The sequence below is a fragment of the Pelophylax lessonae genome (genome assembly GCF_965119305.1).
Source record: "Pelophylax lessonae genome assembly, chromosome: 1".
NCBI classification, from domain to species: domain Eukaryota; kingdom Metazoa; phylum Chordata; class Amphibia; order Anura; family Ranidae; genus Pelophylax; species Pelophylax lessonae.
This window is the reverse complement of record NC_138768.1, coordinates 32,379,604-32,399,996: the sequence shown is the minus strand read 5'-3', so window position 1 is coordinate 32,399,996 and position 20,393 is coordinate 32,379,604. Positions and strand designations below refer to the sequence as shown.

The window sequence follows — 20,393 nt, the reverse complement described above, 5'->3', positions numbered from 1 at the left end:
CCATACTCAGGAGAAGCGGCAGAATGTATTTTGGGGTGTCATTCCACATATACCCATGTCATGTGTGAGAAATTTATCTTTTAGTGACAACGTTGTGTAAAAAAATAAAATAAAAAAAAAATTGTAATTTTCCCGAAACTTGTGGCAAAATATAAAATATTCCATGGACTCACCATGCCTCTCAGCAAACAGCTTGGGGTGTCTACTTTCCAAAATGGGGTCATTTGGGGGGGTTTTGTGGTATCTTGACATTTCAGGGCCTCCTAAACCGTTATAGGTAGTGAGAAAATGCAATGAAAAATGTACGCCCTTTGAAATTCTGATTGTGGTGATTTGTTTTCCGGCTCCCGTACACAGCTACGCTCCCAAAAAGTCTCACATATGTGGTATCCCTGTACTCAGGAGAAGCAGCAGAATATATTTTGGGGTGTAATTACACATATACCCATGGCATGTGTGAGCAATATATCATTTCAATGACAACTTTGTGTAAAAAAAAAAAAAAATTTTTTAGTCATTTTTCAAACACCTGTGACAAAAAAATAAAATATTCAATGAGCTCAACATGCCTCTCAGAACATTCCTTAGGATGTCTACTTTCCAAAAAGTGGTAGTTGGGGGGGGTTTTGTACTGCCCCGCCATTTTAGCACTTCATGAAATGAGATAGGCAGTCAGAAATTAAAGCTTCGTAAATTTCAGTATTTACACCATAGTTTGTAGACGCTATAACTTTTGCGCAAACCAATAAAAATACGCTCATTGATTTTTTTTTTGTCAAAGACATGTAGCTAAATATATTTTGGCCAAAAAAAATGACATAAATTGAGTATATTGGATATTTTTTAAAAGACAAAGTTGAAAATGTCATTTTTTTGCAAAATTTTCGCTCTTTTTTTATTAATATCGCAAAAAATAAAAAGCGCAGAGGTGATCAAATACCACCAAAAGAAAGCTCTGTTTGTGGGAAAAAAAGGACGTAAATTTCGTTTAGGTACAGCATTGCATGACCGCGCAATTATCAGTTAAAATCACGAAGTGCCAAGTTGAAAAAAGGGGTCTGGTCCTTTAGCAGCCAAATCCTCCGGGGCTTAAGTGGTTAAGGAAGTCGAATGATGAAATTAGTCAAGCGGCACACCTATAAGTGTTGTACTGTGATTTTAATGTGAATTTGTGTGTTTTTTTTTTTTTTTTTTTTTTTAGGAGTTGAGTTTTATGAATACAGTGCTTTCTGTTCTAAATTCTAACAATTTTACACATTTATAATTCTAAAAATAACTATAAAACTATGAAATATGCATTCTTTATTTTAACATTGAATGTTCTTCTTAAAACAAAACTTAGCCATCAGCATAAATCAGCTAAATAAAAATAAAGAAACCTTTGTAGAAACAGCAATCTCTCTACAGCGGTCCAACATGCACCCTAGATGAGCAAGCTTTGCTCCTGCTCACAAGTTTATATTATGATTCTTAAGCTGGCTATACGATAGATTTTGATACAAACATTTGTATAAAAAAATCTTGTCAGTACATTGATACTCCCAACAGAAACTTGACAAATCTCACTCAAAAAACAATCCTTTTTTAGAATTGAATTTGTATGAAAAAATATGTCTATCCTGCACCTTTGATTTTTTTTTTTTATCACTACAGTCAAAAACAAACGTCAATTTGACCCCATTAACCAATAGAACATTTATTGAACATTCTGAAACATCATTTTTTTTTTAACAAAAAGACAATTAGGCCTTGTTCACACGAGAGGCCCGATCAGGTCCGCCTGTCTATTTTTCAGGTGGACCAAATTGGATGCTCTTTCTCCTTTATGAAGCAGCGAATGTAAACTGACTTATGGCTGTTTCCACCCACCTACCTCCAATCTGATCTGATCAAGCAAAAACAAACTGAAAGGGATCTGCTCCCCTCCGTCTGGCCAAATCGGATTGGATGGCAGCTGATTGTAAATAAGCAGCCAGTCCATTTACATCTCCTATCTCTGTTACCGTCCACATTAGGAGGAAACGCGTCAGGGAGGAGCGCCGCATCGTCCCTATTCATCGCCGCGGACCGTGCTGCAGAGGGCCGCGGCTTCCCATCTCTAGGTATCAGTCCCTGTCTCTTGTAAAGATTTACATGTAAGTGCATCCTTTTATCTTTATTAAATCTATTGGAAGGTAGTGCACTATTGGTCTGTTTCTTTACATGATACATCGTGAGGGCCATCAGTAACGTTACCAGAGGGGATCAATCCAGATACATGTTAACAAGTGAGGAGGATATTCACCACCTGTGGAGCCTACATATCAGCCCTATACCATTTGTTATCTGGTAAGAGGCTTATCCACTTTTGCCTGAAGAGGGGATTTTTTTTGCCATTACCCTATCCTCACCCGAGCATGTAATTTCTTATATGGACTTCAATACTCATACGCCCTTATAGTCTTTTGTTCTGGTAAGGGGCCAGTCCATCTATGGTGGTGGGATCTACTGCACACCGAGTTGCCGTGGAGCTTTTTTTCACTTGGAGTCACTTTGAATGTGCTTTGATACACTATAGACTTTTTGGACTTTGCACCTTTAGTCAGTTATTTCTTTACCACTCAGGATTTATTTGTATACACTTATATATTTTGTGACTACTTTCACTGGTTCACCCATTTATATAATTTTTCAGCCACTATAATTGTTGATTAACTGGTTTTCCTTTGTTGGTTTTTACTGGTGACAACAGCAAGCTATCTATTGTTTTCACAATAGGTGATTATTGTAGTGACGGATCATATGTTTTTACACAAGCGGTTTATATCATTTGTTTGATTAGTACACATGAGTTTAGCGCACCTGCTTTTTTTACTTTATCAGACCATTTACATCCGACTGCCCATAAAACAGAGTGAGCTGTGTCCGTGCTGGCACTGCATAAACTGAGCCGACACAGACCTGTCAATTGACTGTTCTGCTCTACTCATCAGGAGATCAGCAGACCAGATCCCCTGCTGAGCAAGCCTTTAGGTGGAGTCCAGCCCATATGAAATACTCATTGGGGCTCAGTGTCGGGTAATAGCAGAAGCAGCTGTTGTAAGGAGAGGAAGCCATAAGGAGAACTTTGACTAAAGGATACTAGGGGGTTTGTTCAAAAATCTTAAACATAATCTTAATCTGCATATTGAAGTGCAACTCTAAATAGTTTTATTTCAAATATTAAAGGGATAAATAAGATAGCAAATTTCAGGGCTCCAAAATCAGCCCCTTTACCAAGTCTTAACAAAATGTAGGATTGATAACCTGGTGACTCAGACATAACTATTGAATTTAGATGGGTTGCAGTGTGAACATACTCATACAGTATCTCACAAAAGTGAGTACACCCCTCACATTTTTGTAAATATTTTATTATATCTTTTCATGTGACAACACTGAAGAAATGACACTTTGCTATAATGTAAAGTAGTGAGTGTACAGCTTGTATAACAGTGTAAATTTGCTGTCCCCTCAAAATAACTCGACACACAGCCATTAATGTCTAAACTGCTGCCAACAAAAGTGAGTACACCCCTAAGTGAAAATGTCCAAATTGGGCCCAATTAGCCGTTTCCCCCACTGGTGTCATGTGACTTGTTAGTGTTACAAGGTCTCAGGTGGGAATGGGGAGTAGGTGTGTTAAATTTGGTGTTATCGCTCTCTCACTCTCTCATACTGGTCACTGATAGTTCAACAAGGCACCTCATGGCAAAGAACTCTCTGAAGATCTAAAAAAAAAGAATTGTTGCTCTACATATAGATGGGCTAGGCTATAAGAAGTTTGCCAAGACCCTGAAACTAAGCTGCAGCACGGTGGCCAAGACCATACAGCAGTTTAACAGGACAGGTTCCACTCAGAACTGGCCTCACCTTGGTCGACCAAAGAAGTTGAGTGCACGTACTCAGCATCATATCCAGAAGTTGTCTTTGGGAAATAGACGTATGAGTGCTGCCAGCTTTGATGCAGAGGTTGAAGGGGGGTCAGCCTGTCAGTGCTCAGACCATACGCCGCACACTGCATCAAATTGGTCTGCATGGCTGTCATCCAAGAAGGAAGCCTCTTCTAAAGATGATGCACAAGAAAGTCCGCAAACAGTTTGCTGAAGATAAGCAGACTAAGGACATGGATTACTGGAACCATGTCCTGTGGTCTAATGAGACCAAGATAGGCTTATTTGGTTCAGATGGTGTCAAGCGTGTGTGGCGGCAACCAGGTGAGGAGTATAAAGACAAGTGTGTCTTGCCTACAGTCAAGCATGGTGGTGGGAGTGCCATGGTCTGGGGCTGCATGAGTGCTGCTGGCACTGGGGAGCTACAGTTCATTGAGGGAACCATAAATGCCAACATGTACTGTGACATACTGAAGCAGAGCATGATCCCCTGCTTTCGGAGACTGGGCCGCAGGGCAGTATTCCAACATGATAATGACCCCAAACACACCTCCAAGATGACCACTGCCATGCTAAAGAAGCTGAGGGTAAAGATAATGGACTGGCCAAGCATGTCTCCAGACCTAAACCCTATTGAGCATCTGAGGGGCATCCTCAAACGGAAGGTGGAGGAGCCCAAGGTCTCTAACATCCACCAGCCCTGTGATGTCTTCATGGAGGAGTGGAAGCGGACTCCAGTGGCAACCTGTGATGCTCTGGTGAACTCCATGATCAAGAGGGTTAAGGCAGTGCTAGAAAATAATGGTGGCTACATAAAATATTGACACTTTGGGCTCAATTTGGACATTTTAACTAAGGGGTGTACTCACTTTTGTTGCCAGTGGTTTAGACATTAATGGCTGTGTGTTGTGTTATTTTGAGGGGACAGCAAATTTACACTGTTATACAAGCTGTACACTCACTGCTTTACATTGTAGCAAAGTGTCATTTCTTCAGTGTTGTCACATGAAAAGATAGAATAAAATATTTACAAAAATTGAGGGGTGTACTCACTTTTGTGAGATACTGTATATTTACTTCATCAGTACCCAATTAAAATTAAGAATACATTTCATATTGGTATGGCTCTCCAATTTCTAGATCAGAGTTTTAATACACAACCCAGGGTAATTATAGTAACCCCTTGGTTTGATGAACACAAAACCACCATCCACTTCCAGCCCCAAGTTTCATCGCCATCTAACGACCTGAGTATTTAAAAAAAAATTCACACCAGGTTCACACAACTTTTACCCAGGATTCACATTTTCCTCTGGAATCGCTTTAGACTTACACTATGTAACTATGTGACTTGGGTGACAGTGATGTGTCTCTTGTGTGACAACATTTATAAACAGATCTCTAAGAGTAGTTACTCATATCTTTTTTTGGTATCACGTAAACATGATTGTGTATTCAATTCAGGTTTAAATAAGATAATGAAACATTTTGGAAAAAATATACAGCTTAGAAGTCCAGCACTTGAGGCCAATATGGCAAATACCTCCACAGCCACCATGTATTTCCCTTTAGTGCTCAGATAGGCTGGGATCATGGCAATCCAGACACTGCAGAACACCAGCATGCTGAAGGTGATGTACGTGGCCTCATTAAAACTGTGTGGTAATGTCCTCACCATGAAAGCCAGAACCAAACTCACAGCCGCCAGAAACCCCAAATAACCCAACACAGAGTAGAACCCAATAACTGACCCTTCATTACACTGAATGATGATCCTGTCCTGATAAGAGTGAGTGTCCATTTCCTTAAAAGGGTGAGAAGAAGACATCCAAATAAGACATATTATTACTTGAATGGATGAACACACTGATACTATGGAAGTGGCCAGTTTTCTTCCAAGCCATTTCCTCCAGTAGCTGCCAGGTTTGGTGGCTTTGAAAGCGATGCAAACCATGATTGTTTTAGCAAGAAGAGAGGAGACGGCTATGGAGAAGAGGACTCCAAATGTCATGACACGGAGTATACAGGTTATATCCAGTGGTTGACCAAGGAACAAGAAGACACAGAGGAGGCTCAACAAGATGGAGACGAGGAGAAGAAAGCTCAGATTTCTGTTATTAGCTTTGACGATGGGGGTGTTCCGATAGGAGATAAAAATCCCCTTTATTAAAACAGTCACAATGCAGAGTAAAGCAGACACTATTAGGAATACATTAGAAATGCCATCAGTGTATGAAAGGAATTCAAGGAGTTTTGGAATACATCGATCTTTCTTCTCATTGGGCCATTCTTCTCCTGGACAATTCATACAGTTCTCACTATCTGCCAAGAACAATATATATAACACAGAATAATTCATATTCTAATTAATTAAACAGTCATTTGTAGAGGAGCAGTGGGAATGCAATTTGTACATACATTTACCGGTGTTTTTCAGTACTGGGTAAACCAATTATTCTCATTGCACCATAACAACAAATGTCTTCATTAGTTGCTTTGATGTTGGCAGCCAGCCTGCCTGCAAAAATGGCAACTTATGATGCTAATCCAGGGCAGGCAGCATTCAATTCCACCCCAGCATTCAGGAGAGGATGGAAGTCTGGCTCTTCCAGACTTTCTCCACTTTCCACCTTCTACCACACTGCTGGAGGGCTTTAATGTGAAGAGAGGACTAAGTGATGGGGAACTCTGTAATACTGAAGTTCTCTGTATATGTGCTTTATTATATAGTTACAACTTTTGCACATTTGTGAATTTCAGTGTAAAACCATTAATATATAAAACTGGTTATAAAAAAATAAGGTATACCTGTTTTATTGGATATCTGCCCCTTTGAACATGGGGCACAGTCATAGCAGCAAGAGTGGGTTGAAGATCTTGGCATCTTTCTGTATCCGGGCAAACAAGCAACCACGCATCGAGACTCCAGCTTCTACAAGAAAGTGAAAAAAAAATGAAGTTTACTTGTGTGAAATAACATTGGAGATTCAATAAGAGTGTGCTGCAAAATGTGTTTCCCCTTATCTGTTGTTTCCATTGCTCTTTAACCACTTTACGTCTGCCTGCAGTAATATTACTGCGGCAGAGTGGCTCGTTATCGTCTGACGACGTAGTACTACGTCGTCAGACACTCCCCTTTGCCGGCGGCGCGCGCGCGCCGCCGGAGGCTCGCTCCCGCTGTATTCAGTCACAGCGGGAGTCGGGCCAGGGGAACAGCAGCGGCATAGCTGAACCCTGGATCTGTCCGTCCTTATGTCACATAGTCACCTCCCCCTACACACGTCAGTAAGCACCAGGCATACATTAACCCCTCCCTCTCCAATAAAATGAACCCCTTCCCTGCTAGTGTCATTTTTACAGTAACAGTGCATATATATAGCACTGATTACTGCAGTAATGTCACTGGTACCCCCAAAAGTGTCAAAAATGTCAGTCAAGGGTCCGATCTGTCCGCCGCAATGTCGCAGTCCCGCAAAAAAAATCGCAGATCGCCGCCATTACGCGTTAAAAAAAAAAAAAATGACAGAAATCTTTCCCTTTGTTAGTAAACGCAATAACTTTTGCGCAAACCAATCAAAATACGCTTATTGTGATTTTTTTTTACCAAACATAGGTAGCAGAAAACAAATTGGCCAAAAATTTAAAAAAATGTAGATTTTTACATTTTTTTGGGGGGAATTTCATATAAAAAATTTTGAAAAATATTGTTGTTTTTTCAAAATTTATGCTATTTTTTGTTTATAGCGCAAAAAGTAAAAATCGCACAGGTGATTAAATACCACCAAAAGAAAGCTCTGTTTGTGGGAAAAAAAGGACATAAATTTCGTTTGGGTACGGCGTCGCACGACCGCGCAATTGTCAGTTAAAGTCGCACAGCGCCGAATCGCAAAAAGTGGCCCAGACGTAAGACAGCAAAATCCTCCGGTGGTAAAGTGGTTAAAGTACTGTACATGCAAGCCCCAAGTCTATTTTTCAGTAGGGCTGCTAACATGGCTTACTCTGTACAGTCTGTAGATCCTGCCAGGAAGAACAATTCTTATTTTTTGGCTGGTATATTTAATAGAGCAAACAGGAGGAAATAAGAGAAGTTCACAGTTTTTTTTAAATATCCTTTTAAAAATATTAATCTGGGGGGTAGAAGTACGAGTAAGAAATAATTCCTAAAAATATTTTACTTTCTTGTTCCATTTCTGTGTTATTTTTACTTACATGTGAAGGGCAGAAAAGGTGAGTATAATATTTGAAGCAATCAAGTTCATGGGTAACACTTTGAAAGGTCATTGCATGACTATAATATTTACATATCTGTTGTGAAAACTGTACAATGGGTGGCCAATGTCATGAGAAGTAAGTGCCACATGTGATTCTCCTCACCGTATTATTGCCATCATCCCATGTTATTTTGTTGGAGTTGATGTGAAGTTGGTCTTCCTCATTAGCCCATGGTGTGTATAAACCAACATTAGTAGAGCTTGTTCTAATGCGGCTGGTAGACTTCATCCAATTTACTATTTTGTATTGGAATGGAAATTCACCGTTTTCATCAAAGAAGGTCATTCTGTCTGCCGTCTTATATGGATTTTTTATTTGTTTCACATATTTATGCAACTGAAGGACAGAAAAACCTCAAACAAGTTAAAGCTGAAGTTTAAACTTTTTATATGTTGCTTTCCCTGTCTTTACATCTCCTTCTATCAACTAGACATGGGCAATTGGTTTCAATCCGAATATAAATTCGGACAAATTTTTGGTTATTCGGAGATTTGAATGTATCTGAATTTCCTAATGAAATTTTGTTGAAATTCGTTTAGTTTTGTTTATTCGTTTTCTAACGAATTCCAATTTTTCAGAACGATTCGGATTAGTCGAAAAACAATTTGAATTCTGTGTGAAGAAAAGTTTGTTGTTAAGGAGTAAGGATGGGTGAACAGTTTGGCCTGAGCATGAGTTTTGGGCCGAACATTTGCCTGTTCCGCCATTTGCCGAGCACCCAAATTTGCAGGGTGTTCGTCGGGTGTTTGCAGCTGATTAATAATTATGGAAAAAAGAGAGTTATGAGGCGCTGTACCTAAAAGTGCTTTGTGCTAAATAATTACTGAAATAAATATTTAAATTAATTCAATTAAATCCAAGTGGATGTAAATGTAATAATAACCTCCTGTGCACAAGTGCAATCAGTGCACACGTGCTAACAAGATGTAGAAAGAGTTGAAATAAATAAGACTTATTATAATAAAAATATATAGATAAATATAAAAATATATCAAACCCAGGTGAATATAAATATAAATATAATAATCAACATAAGTGCACTCGTGCAGAAAGTGCTTCCAAAATTAAAAGTGCTGAGTGTTGAAAGAAAGTGCTGATTGTTGAGATGTATATATACTTATATAATAAAAATAAATAGATAATTAAATAAATATATCAAAAAGTCCATCAATTCATCTGGTGCTCAAATTGTATCCAGTGTGAAAGAGATTTCACCACATTAGTGATAAGGTGCTTAAAACCAATCTTCTTGCTTATATGGTGCTCATTAGTAATGATCTTCGAGTTTGGGTCGAGGCTAAGTTCGACTCGAACATCGGTCGCTTGATCGTTTGTCGAATTACGAACAAATGTGCTTCTTCGCGGGAAATTAGAGTTTTCCATAATGCACTGCACGTGCACCGCGCATGTAACACGCTATGTGATTGGCCAAAGCATGCACCCTGACCTCTTGCTTTGGCCAATCAAATGATCTCTGCCATGATTGGACTAAAGGCAGGCTGCCTTTAGCCAATCATGGCTCAGGAGCCAAGTACATGCCCCACACTACATAAAGGCTGCTCACGCAGCCGCAGCATGTAGTGTTATTGTGCAGGCGATGAGATAGGGACAGGCACGTGATTCAGGCAGGGAGAGAGTAAATTTTTTGGAGTTAGACAGTGCAGAGAGAAATTCCTAGCAGTGTAGGGAGGGCCAGGTTCCCGTGTGAGGTAGGTAGAACTTTTTTCTTTACATCAGATACCAGTCAGAGTATGGTTCATCGGTCAGTTTCTGCAACATTCTATAGGCATCACAGACCTCTATGAATAGAGATCACTTCATGTATCAGCCAGAGTAATCATTGCTCAGTTGTAGAACATTCTATAGGCATCACAGACCTCTAGGAATAGAGATCACTTCAGATATCAACCAGAGTAATCATTGCTCAATGGTGGAACATTCTATAGGCATCACATACCTCTAGGAATATAGATCACTTCAGATGTCAGCCAGAGTAATCATTGATCAGTTGTGGAACATTCTATAGGCATCACAGACCTCTAGGAATAGAGATCACTTCAGATATCAACCAGAGTAATCATTGCTCAATGGTGGAACATTCTATAGGCATCACATACCTCTAGGAATAGAGATCACTTCATGTATCAGCCAGAGTAATCATTGCTCAGTTGTAGAACATTCTATAGGCATCACAGACCTCTACGAATAGATATCACTTCAGATATCAGCCAGAGTAATCATTGCTCAGTTGTGGATCTTTCTATAGGGATCTCAGACCTCTAGGAATAGAGATCACTTCAGATATCAGCCACAGTAATCATTGCTCAATGGTGGAACATTCTATAGGCATCACAGACCTATAGGAATAGAGATCACTTCAGATATCAGCCAGAGTAATCATTGCTCAGTTGTGGAAAATTCTATAGGCATCACAGACCTCTAAGAATATAGATCACTTAAGATGTCAGCCAGAGTAATCATTGCTCAGTTGTGGAACATTCTATAGGCATCACAGACCTCTAGGAATATAGATCACTTCAGATGTCAGCCAGAGTAATCATTGATCAGTTGTGGAACATTCTATAGGCATCACAGATCATCCATCTATAGGATTACAAATTACATCAGATATCAGTGAGAATATTGATAATCGGTCACTTGCGTACATCTATGACCACCGCAGCTTCTCTATAGGGCTATCAATTACATCATATCAGGTCATTGAGTATCTATTGGTCAGTTGCGTATACCCTATATTGATCTGTATCAACATCATGTCCGAAAGGCTGACAAGGAGAGGTCGACGCTCACAGGCCACGAAAAGAGAGCAAGCAGCCTCTGTGTCCATTGTGAAAAGTGGTGGTCACAGTCTACAGTGTATCCTCTGCAGGCGGGGCACACCCATCCTTTATTTCCGGTGCTGCCCGTGCTATTCAGCCACAACATGTGGAAGAGTTGGTGGAGTGGATCAATAAGCTGTCCTCATCCTCCTTTTCCTCTGACACCCATGCTCCCAGTCGTTTGCCTTCCAACACAGCTGCCAAAGCGGCCCGTTCCACAGGCTCCTTCTCCACAGCTACTCCTTCAGTCGCCCCACCATCATGCATGGAGGAGTCACCTGAACGATTCGATCATAGTATCAGTGACATGCTGCTGGAGGATGCGCAGCAATTTGAAAGCTGTGATGTTGTTTCCCAGGTTGATGAAGGGTATAACATGAGCCTAGAGAGAGGGGGTGGCAATGACGGACAAGAGACCAGCAGTCATGTTGCCACAGCTGAAGCATATTGCCAAGTTTGCTCCAGTGATGAGGAGGGAGGCGATGATGAGGTCACTGACTTTACTTGGGTGCCTGACAGGATACAGGAGGAGGAGAAGGAGGTGGAGGATGAGGAGGATGCACAACTCCAACGAGGCAGGATGTGCTCCAGGGGCCACCATAGCAGTAGCCAACCTATTGCGTCACAGCACAGAGCTCCACAGGTGCAGGGTGCTGCAAAATCCCCACAGACTCCAGAAACTTCATAAGTGTGGGCTTTTTTCAGCACCTGTGCAGTAGACCACAGTGTTGCTGTTTGCAGCTTCTGTCTAAAGCGGAACACCAGCCGCTTGGGCACCACATGCTTGACAAGGCATATGACGACCTGCCATGCAGTATTTTGGCAACAGCACCTGAAAGAGGCACCAGATCAAAACAAGCATACATCACCTTGCTCCTCATCTGCAATCTCTAACTCTCTACTATACCTCATGCCTTCTCAAATACCAGCATTGAAAGGGATGATGGTATAGCAATGAGTGGCACAGAGACTTGCACCCAATCTGCTAGCAGTACACCACCGCTTAAATTGAGCAGCAGGCAAATTTCACTAACCCAGTTGTTGAACCGTAGAAAGAAATACTGTCCCAGCCATCCACATGCTCAGTGTCTTAATGCTAGCTTGGCCAAATTACTAGCATTACAGTTGCTGCCGTTTCAGCTGGTAGACTCGGCTCCTTTTCGCAAATTTGCACCACAGTGGCAGGTCCCAAAAAGGCATTTATTTTTGCGTAAGGCTATTTCAGCTCTCTACCACCATGTGGAAGGTAGTGTTTTGGCCTCGTTGGGCGCTATATGAACCCACCTATGATGATTAATGATGGCAGCAATATTAGTCATGAATGATGCCAATGTAGTAAATAGAACATTGAAAAGTTGTCAGGAAAAGCATATGAGAAGCAGGGACTCCACACGCTCCCCTGCATTGGGTCACCACACATGCTGCTCACCACTAGCGGCTCTATAGCAGTTCAAGCCTTGTTTTGGCCCTCCTTTCCCCCAAAGTCTGACGCATGCCCCGAATTGAGATGTATACATTGTAAAATCTCAGTTAATGTGAGTTGGTCTAAATCAGTTATAAATATATTTGGACACAACATGTATACTTGGTGTTATGTTCCATGTGACGAAATGAAAAGTATGCCATTTGCAATAAACTTTGCATAAAATAGTTAATTTGCATTTAATTTTATTGGTCCAAAGAATGTCAGGCAAAATGGTCGGCCCTCACGCATGTTCACTTTATCAAATCTGGCCCTCTTTGAAAAAAGTTTGGACACCCCTGGTCTAGGGGATAGGAGTCACACCAGTGCAGAGATTCTGTCAGCTCTGCAAGGGCAGGCTCAGAGATGGTTGACGCCACAACAGCTTGAGCCAGGAATGGTTGTATGCGATAATGGCACCAACCTTCTCTCCGCCCTCCGACAGGGAAACTTGACACATGTTCCATGCTGGGCACATGTTCTGAATCTGGTGGTGCAGCGTTTCTTGAGCAGATACCCGGGCTTCCAAAATCTCCTGAGGCAGGTCAGGAAAGTCTGTGGCCATTTCTGCCGTTCGTTCAATGCCAGTGCTCGCTTATCTGACATTCAACGGGAATTCAACCTGCCCACCAACCGCCTCATTTGTGACATGCCCACCAGATGGAACTCAACATTGGCAATGCTGCAGCGGTTGCACATGCTGCAGAGGGCCATCAATCAGTACCTTTGTGAGTATGGCACAAGGACAGGGTCAGGGGAGCTTGGCTTTTTTCGCCACGCCAGTGGCTTTTGATTAAGGATGCATGCATCATCCTGTCACCATTTGAGGAGGCCACAAGGATGGAGAGCCTGGACGATGCATGCATCAGTGACACTATCCCGCTAGTCTACCTGCTGGAGCACACGCTGCGTGGAATCATGGACAGGGCACTTGAGGCAGAACAGCGGAAGGAAGAGGAGGATTTCCTTTCCTCACAAGGCCCCCTTTATGCAGATATCATTCCTGCAGGGCCACAAAACACACAGAAGGAAGAGGATGAGGATGAGGATTTTGGCAGCATGCTTTTAGAGGAAGAGGATAGCATACAGCAGTCTTCAAGGGATGACTTTGATTCCCCAGAAACCACAGAAGTTGTACGTGGTTGTTGAGAGGTTGGTCCTGCTGACAATATCATCCTTAGTGACCTAGAGGACTCAGAAGCTCATGCCTACTCCAACATATGTTGCATGGGCTCCCTGATTCTGCAAAGCCTGCGAAAGGACCCGAGGATTCGTGCTATCAAGGAGAGGGATGATTACTGGTTGGCAACCCTTCTTGATCCACGTTACAAGGGTAAAGTGGCAAAGCTCATCCTACCTTTGCAGAGGATGAAACATCTTGGGGAGGCCTTCAAAAAAAAATTGTGTACCGCCTTTTCAGACACTAGGAGGTCAACATTCTCCAGACTTGTTTCTGAGGCATCGTTCAACCAAAGGAGGAGCAGTGGTGAAGGCGGCCGGCTGACCGATGCCTTTACACAGGAGGGAGGATGAGGAGGACGCACAACTCCAACGAGGCAGGATGTGCTCCAGAGGCCGCCATATCAGTAGCCAACCTACTGCGCCACAGCACAGAGCTCCACGGGTGCAGGGGTGCTGCAAAATCCCCGCGGACTCCAAAAAGTTAATTTGTGTGGGCTTTTTCAGCACCTGTGCAGTAGACCGCAGCATTGCTGTTTGCAGCTTCTGTCTAAAGCGGATCAAGCGTGGCCAGAACACCAGTCACTTGGGCACCACATGCTTGACAAGGTATATGACGACCTGCCATGCAGTCCATTGGCAACAGCTTCTGAAAGAGGCACCAGATCAAAACAAGCATACATCACCTTGCTCCTCATCTGCGATCTCTAACCCTACTATACCTCATGCCTTCTCAAATACCAGCATTGAGAGGGATGATGGTATAGCAATGAGTGGCACAGAGACTTGCACCCAATCTGCTAGCAGTACACAACCATTTGATTTGAGCAGCAGGCAAATTTCACTACCCCAGTTCCTGAACCGTAGAAAGAAATACTATCCCAGCAATGCTCAGAATCTTAATGCTAGCTTGGCCAAATTGCTAGCGTTACAGTTGCTGCCTTTTCAGCTAGTAGACTCGACTCCCTTTTGCGAATTTGTGGAATGTGCTGCACCACAGTGGCAGGTTCCAAAAAGGCATTTCTTTTCACGTAAGGCCATTCAGGCTCTCTACCGTCATGTGGAAGGTAGTGTTTTGGCCTCGTTGGACAAAGCGGTCAGCAGGAAGGAGCACATTACTGCTGACTCTTGGTCCAGCAGGCATGGACAGGGATGTTACATTTCTTTCACAGCGCACTGGCTAACTCTGCTGGCAGCTGGGAAGGATGCTGGACAGGGTTCGGTACTGGAGCTTGTTTTGCCACCATGCCTACAAAAAGCTGGTGCTGGTTCTACCACATCTGGCTACTCCACCACCTCCTCCTCTTCCTCCATGTCCTCTTGTGAGCAATTCTCCTCTGCAGCAGCAGTGCTCCCTAAGCATTCAAGGGTCACACATCATCCTGTCAGCATTTGAGGAGGTCATAAGGATGGTGAGCCGGGACGATGCATGTAACAGTAACACTATCCCACTGGTCTACCTGCTGGAGCACACGTTGCGTGGAATCATGGACAGGGCACTTGAGGCAGAACAGCGGAAGGAAGAGGAGGACTTCCTTTCTTTACAAGGCCCTCTTTATGCAGATGTCATTCCTCCAGGGCCACAAAACACACAGGAGGAAGACGAGGAGGAGGATAAGAATTTTGGCAGCATGGATGTAGAGGATAGCATATAGCAGTCTTCAATGGATGGTTTTGATTCCCTAGAAACCACAGGAGTTGTATGTGGTTGGGGAGAGGTTGCTCCTGCTGACAATGTCATCCTTAGTGACCCAGAGGACTCAGAAGCTCATGCCTCCTCCAACTTACGTTGCATGGGCTCCCTGATTCTGCAAAGCCTGCAAACGGACCCGAGGATTCGTGCTATCAAGGTGAGGGATAATTACTGGTTGGCAACCCCTCTTGATCCACGTTACAAGGGTAAAGTAGCAGAGCTCATTCTGCCTTCGTAGAGGGTGCAGAGGATGAAACATCTTGAGGAGGCCTTGAAAATAAATTTGTGTACCACCTTTCCAGACACTGGGAGGTCAACATTCTCTGGACGTATTTCTGAGGCATCGTTCAGCCAAAGGAGGAGCGGTGGAGAAAGCGGCCGGCTGACCGATGCCTTGAAACATTTCTTTTGTCCTCAGCAGCATCCAGGGCTGTTAGGTTTAAGAAACCATCGCCAGCGTCTCCATCATATGGTGCATGATTATCCAGGCACAAGAGCAGACTTGGAGACCTTTCCAGCTGTGCATCCACTGGCTTACTGGGTCGTGAGGATGGACCACTGGCCAGAACTTGCTCAATATGCAATGGAGCTACTGGCCTGTCCTGCTTCCAGTGTGCTTTCCGAACGGACGTTCAGTGCTGCTGGAGGTTTTGTGACGGACAAAAGAGTGCGTCTGTCCACAGATTCTGTTGACCAGCTGACTTTTATCAAAATGAACCAGTCCTGGATCAACAAGAGCTATCGGGCCCCTGATGCTGATGTAACTGATCTAATTTGCTAGGGGGCTGCCATCCCTTGAAGACTGCATATACTGCCTATCCTATTCCTCTACCTTTATTCTGCAAACTACCAACAATGTTTTTGGTTTAGGTCACTACCAACCCCCAAGGCCTAATTTTTCTGCACTTGTATGACAGGTGCATACAATTGAAACATTGTATGTCATTTTTAACAGCAGGCCCTGTCCCTGTGCCCTGCTAACTAGGAGGGGTTACGGTGTTCAGGCACCACCAACACCAAAGGCCCAATTTTTGGCACCTGTGTAGCACATGAAATTTCAAGTTTGTATGGAATTCTTACCAGCAGGTCCCGTTCCTGCACCCAGCAAGAGTAACTGCGAGACCTTGGTTACGGTGTTCAGGCACCACCTACTGCAAAGGCCCAATTTTTGGCACTTGTATAGCACATGCAATTTAAAATTTGTATGCAATTCTTACCAGCAGGTCCCATTCCTGCACCCAGCAGGAGTAACTGCGAGGCCTTGGTTACGGTATTCAGGCACCACCTACCGCAAAGGCCCAATTTTTGGCACTTGTATAGCACATACGATTTCAAATTTGCATGGAATTCTTACTAGCAGGTCCCGTTCCTGCACCCAGCAAGAGTAACTGCAAGGGCTTAGTTATGGTGTTCAGGCACCACCAGCAGTAAAGGCCCAATTTTTGGCACCTGTATAGCTCATGCAATTTCAAATTTGTATGGAATTCTTACCAGCAGGTCCCTTTCCTGTCCCCAGCAAGAGTAACTGCGAGGGGTTGTAGTGTTCAGATACCACCAACAACCAAGGCCCAATTTTTCTGAACCTGTATGACAAGTACATGCCATTTGAAATTTGTATGAATATTTGTACAGTATATGACATTTTTTGCTTCAGAAATATCAGTATTGCTGCAGCAGGCTACATACATCGTACAGATGCACTACTTTATAGGCACATTCAGTGGATCAGGGGACCCCCCAGGCATGATATTTGAAGGAATTTTTTATTTTTATAGTTTCACTTTAAGCCTCATTAAAATCAGTAAATCACTGCTCCTTTAAAAATGATTGATTTTAAAAACTTTTTTTTTTTCATTGCTACATGTTCCCCAGGTCAGTACCCAGACCCCATACACTTTTTTGGGGCAATAAATTGCATTTAAGCCTTCAAAATGAGGCCATTTGATTTTCCAGGTTCGAGTCCCATAGACTTCAATGGGGTTCCTGTTTTCAAACTAACTTTTCCTCTGTTCACGGTGTGAACCGAACCTGGGGGTGTTCAGCTCATCACTAGTTATAAGTCAAGTGTTCCTTTGTTTGATAGTTTACTATTGTTGTCCATAGGTGTAAATATATTTTATATATATATATATATATATATATATATATATATATATATATATATATATATATATATATATATATGTATATATATATATATATGTATATATATATAAAGACTGGTGACAGAAGTTTAGTTGTCTCCTTGTTTTTATCTTACATGCACTATACCAGATAATTTTGCCCCTGTACAAATCATTAATAAGACCTCATCTGGAATATGCAGTTCAGTTTTGGGCACCAGTTCTCAAAAAGGATATCGGGGGAACTGGAGAAAGTGCAGAGATGGGCAACCAAACTGATAAGAGGCATGGAGGAGCTCAGCTATGAGGAAAGATTAGAGGAACGGAATTTATTCTCTTGTGAGAAGAGAAGATTAAGGGGGGATATGATCAACATTTAAATACATAAGGGGTCCATATAGTGAACTTGGTGTTGAGTTATTCACTTTAAGGTCAACATGGAGGACAAGGGGGCACTCTTTACGTCTAGAGGAAAAGAGATTTTGTCTCCAAATACAGAAAGGTTTCTTCACCGAAAGAACTGTGAAAAAGTGGATTAGAGTCCCTCCAAGGATCGTTCTGGCCAGCTCACTAGATTCCTTTAAAAAAGGCCTGGATTCTTTCCTAAGTGTACATAATATAAATGGGTACTAATATTTTTAGGTAAAGTTGATCCAGGGAATATCAGATTGCCTCTCGGGGGATCAGGAAGGAATTTTTTCCCCTGCTATAGCAAATATGGATCATGATTTGCTGGGGTTTTTCGCCTTCCTCTGGATCAACTGCGGGTATAGGATTGTGTATATGGGATTGTATGGTTGCGTTTTCTTTACTGTTTTTTGTTTTTTATTGGTTGAGCCAGATGGACTTGTGTCTTTTTTCAACCTGACTAACTATGTAACTCTGTAATTAGGCCTGTGATACGGTGTGGGTGTGTTTATTGCAATAGAATTTATATACAGCTTCTGTTATTTTAGCTAACCCTGTACCTTCTGGTCTGGGATCCTTTATCTATGTAGCACCCTCCTAGATAGGTGCTAGAGAGTGAGTATAGTTTTGGCTCTGTCTGCCTATCAGAGGAGCAGCAGGTAAATTCTATATTCTCTCTGCTTAACAGGGAGCAGGATCTGTGGGCTAGGTCTGCTCAGTGTGCTCAGTGTGTGATTCATGTGGTCTGAGGGAGTGTCCTCACTGATCCAATGGGGAGGCACATTGGATAGTGAAGGAAACCTGGCCAATGAGTGCACAGGCTTTAAACAGCCCCAGGGATTGGCATAGACTGCTGTCTCGGTGTATTGTGGGGTGGAATATATAAAGCTAGGGGCACATGTGATCAAGGTCTTTTTGGCTGGTAGCAGATAGCTGGGAGTCCCAGAAGGAGGGTGGTGGCTGCCTCCTCTTCTGCAGCAGTTGGTGATGGTCACAGGCAGTTGGCCTGGTGAGCCTACAGTTTGGACCTGAACCCAGAGGTCCAGGACAGATGACTGAGGAGTTGGGGCACTGCGAAAATCTGGAAAGCAGTATCGTGAGTACAGAGGATCTTGCACAGGGGTCTGCCCAGGAAGGAGACCACTCTGGGTAGTGCAGTCAGTGGACGGGTGTCAGCTAGTAAAGAGAAAGAGGGTGCTGGGGGAACACCCTGAAGAGAAATACACATAGGATCACTTATTACAGCTTCATTCAAGTGGCAGGATGAAGTAGCTGCCTTGCCGCATTCTCAAGCTAGAAGTCCTCTGAATTGTGAATAGTTCAACAAGTGGAGTATCCCACTCATCCCTTCTCCCATCCCAATTTCAAATAAAACAACAAAAGCAACAATCCCTAGACTTAGCCAAGGAAGTAAATGTTAAGATTTCTGCATGCAGTTGCTACAGGTAACCCAGGGGAACCTTAAAGTGTGAAAATCCAGCAGTCCCCTAGGGGGCAATGATACATAAAGTTTTAGCTTAGGGCACAATAGCCAGCATTGGCTAGAGCCCAGTTCAGCATCCAATGGCATTTTCTGGTGATTAAAGGTCTAGTAGCATGACAGATTAGAATTTACTAGGAACTAAGGTGTAGAGTAGATAGGCTGACTCTGAGTTGCAGTGCCACAAAATGGTTTCTGTTGAAGAAAACCTCAATTCCAGGCTGGTTGGACAACAGCTGAAGGGTCTCCTAATCGCTGCAGATCTTGTCTTCAGGTCTCAGACACAAAGATGGATGCCGCATCATGATCATCCTCAGAGTCCCCTGAAACTGGACTCTACCACAACATTCATCTGGAGGTATCTCTATTAATAACTTAATATACCTGGGTATTAGGGATGAGCTTCGAGTTCGAGTCAAAGCTAAGTTCGACTCGTACATCAGTGGTTCGATTGTTCCTCGAACGACAAACAAATGTGCTTCGCGCGCGGGAAATTCTAGATCCCATAATGCACTGCGCACGCGCAGCGCGTGCAGCACGTTATGTGATTGGCCAAAGCATGCACCCTAACCTCATGCTTTGGCCAATCAAATGATCTCTGCCATGATTGGACAAAAGGCAGGCTGCCCCACACTACATAAAGGCTGCTCACGCAGCCGCAGCATGTAGTGTGATTGTGCGGGCGATGAGACAGGGGAAGAACGTGTTTAAGTCAGGGAGAGAATTGTTTCTTTGCAGTTTGTCAGACAATGCAGTGAGACATTTGCTAGCAGTGTAGGGAGGGAGAGAGATTTGTGCTTTTTACAAGTTCAGAGATCAGATAGTGACGTATATTCAGTAGTGCATACCATAATCAGGTGATTAAGTACTTTATCGGTCACTTGCGTATACCCTATAGCCATCACATATCTATCTATATATAGGGCTATCGATTACATCATATCAGGTGATTAAGTACTTTATTGGTCACTTGAGTATACCTTATACCCATTACATATCTATCTATATAAAGGGAAATCGATTAC

The 20,393-nt window shown here is 42.8% G+C and overlaps 1 protein-coding gene across 1 annotated transcript in view; it reads right to left on the bottom strand.

The window, feature by feature from the left end:
* Positions 1–5,322: 5,322 nt before the first annotated feature.
* Positions 5,323–20,393, bottom strand: part of LOC309567963 (vomeronasal type-2 receptor 26-like) — a gene marked incomplete at both ends in the record, with an annotated part of 569,788 nt that continues 554,717 nt past the window's right edge. Inside the window, 3 exons of the mRNA XM_082273517.1 lie at positions 5,323–6,233; positions 6,720–6,843; positions 8,286–8,519. Coding sequence (XP_082129643.1) covers positions 5,323–6,233; positions 6,720–6,843; positions 8,286–8,519 — 1,269 coding nt within the window. The remainder of the gene's footprint in view (positions 6,234–6,719; positions 6,844–8,285; positions 8,520–20,393) is intronic.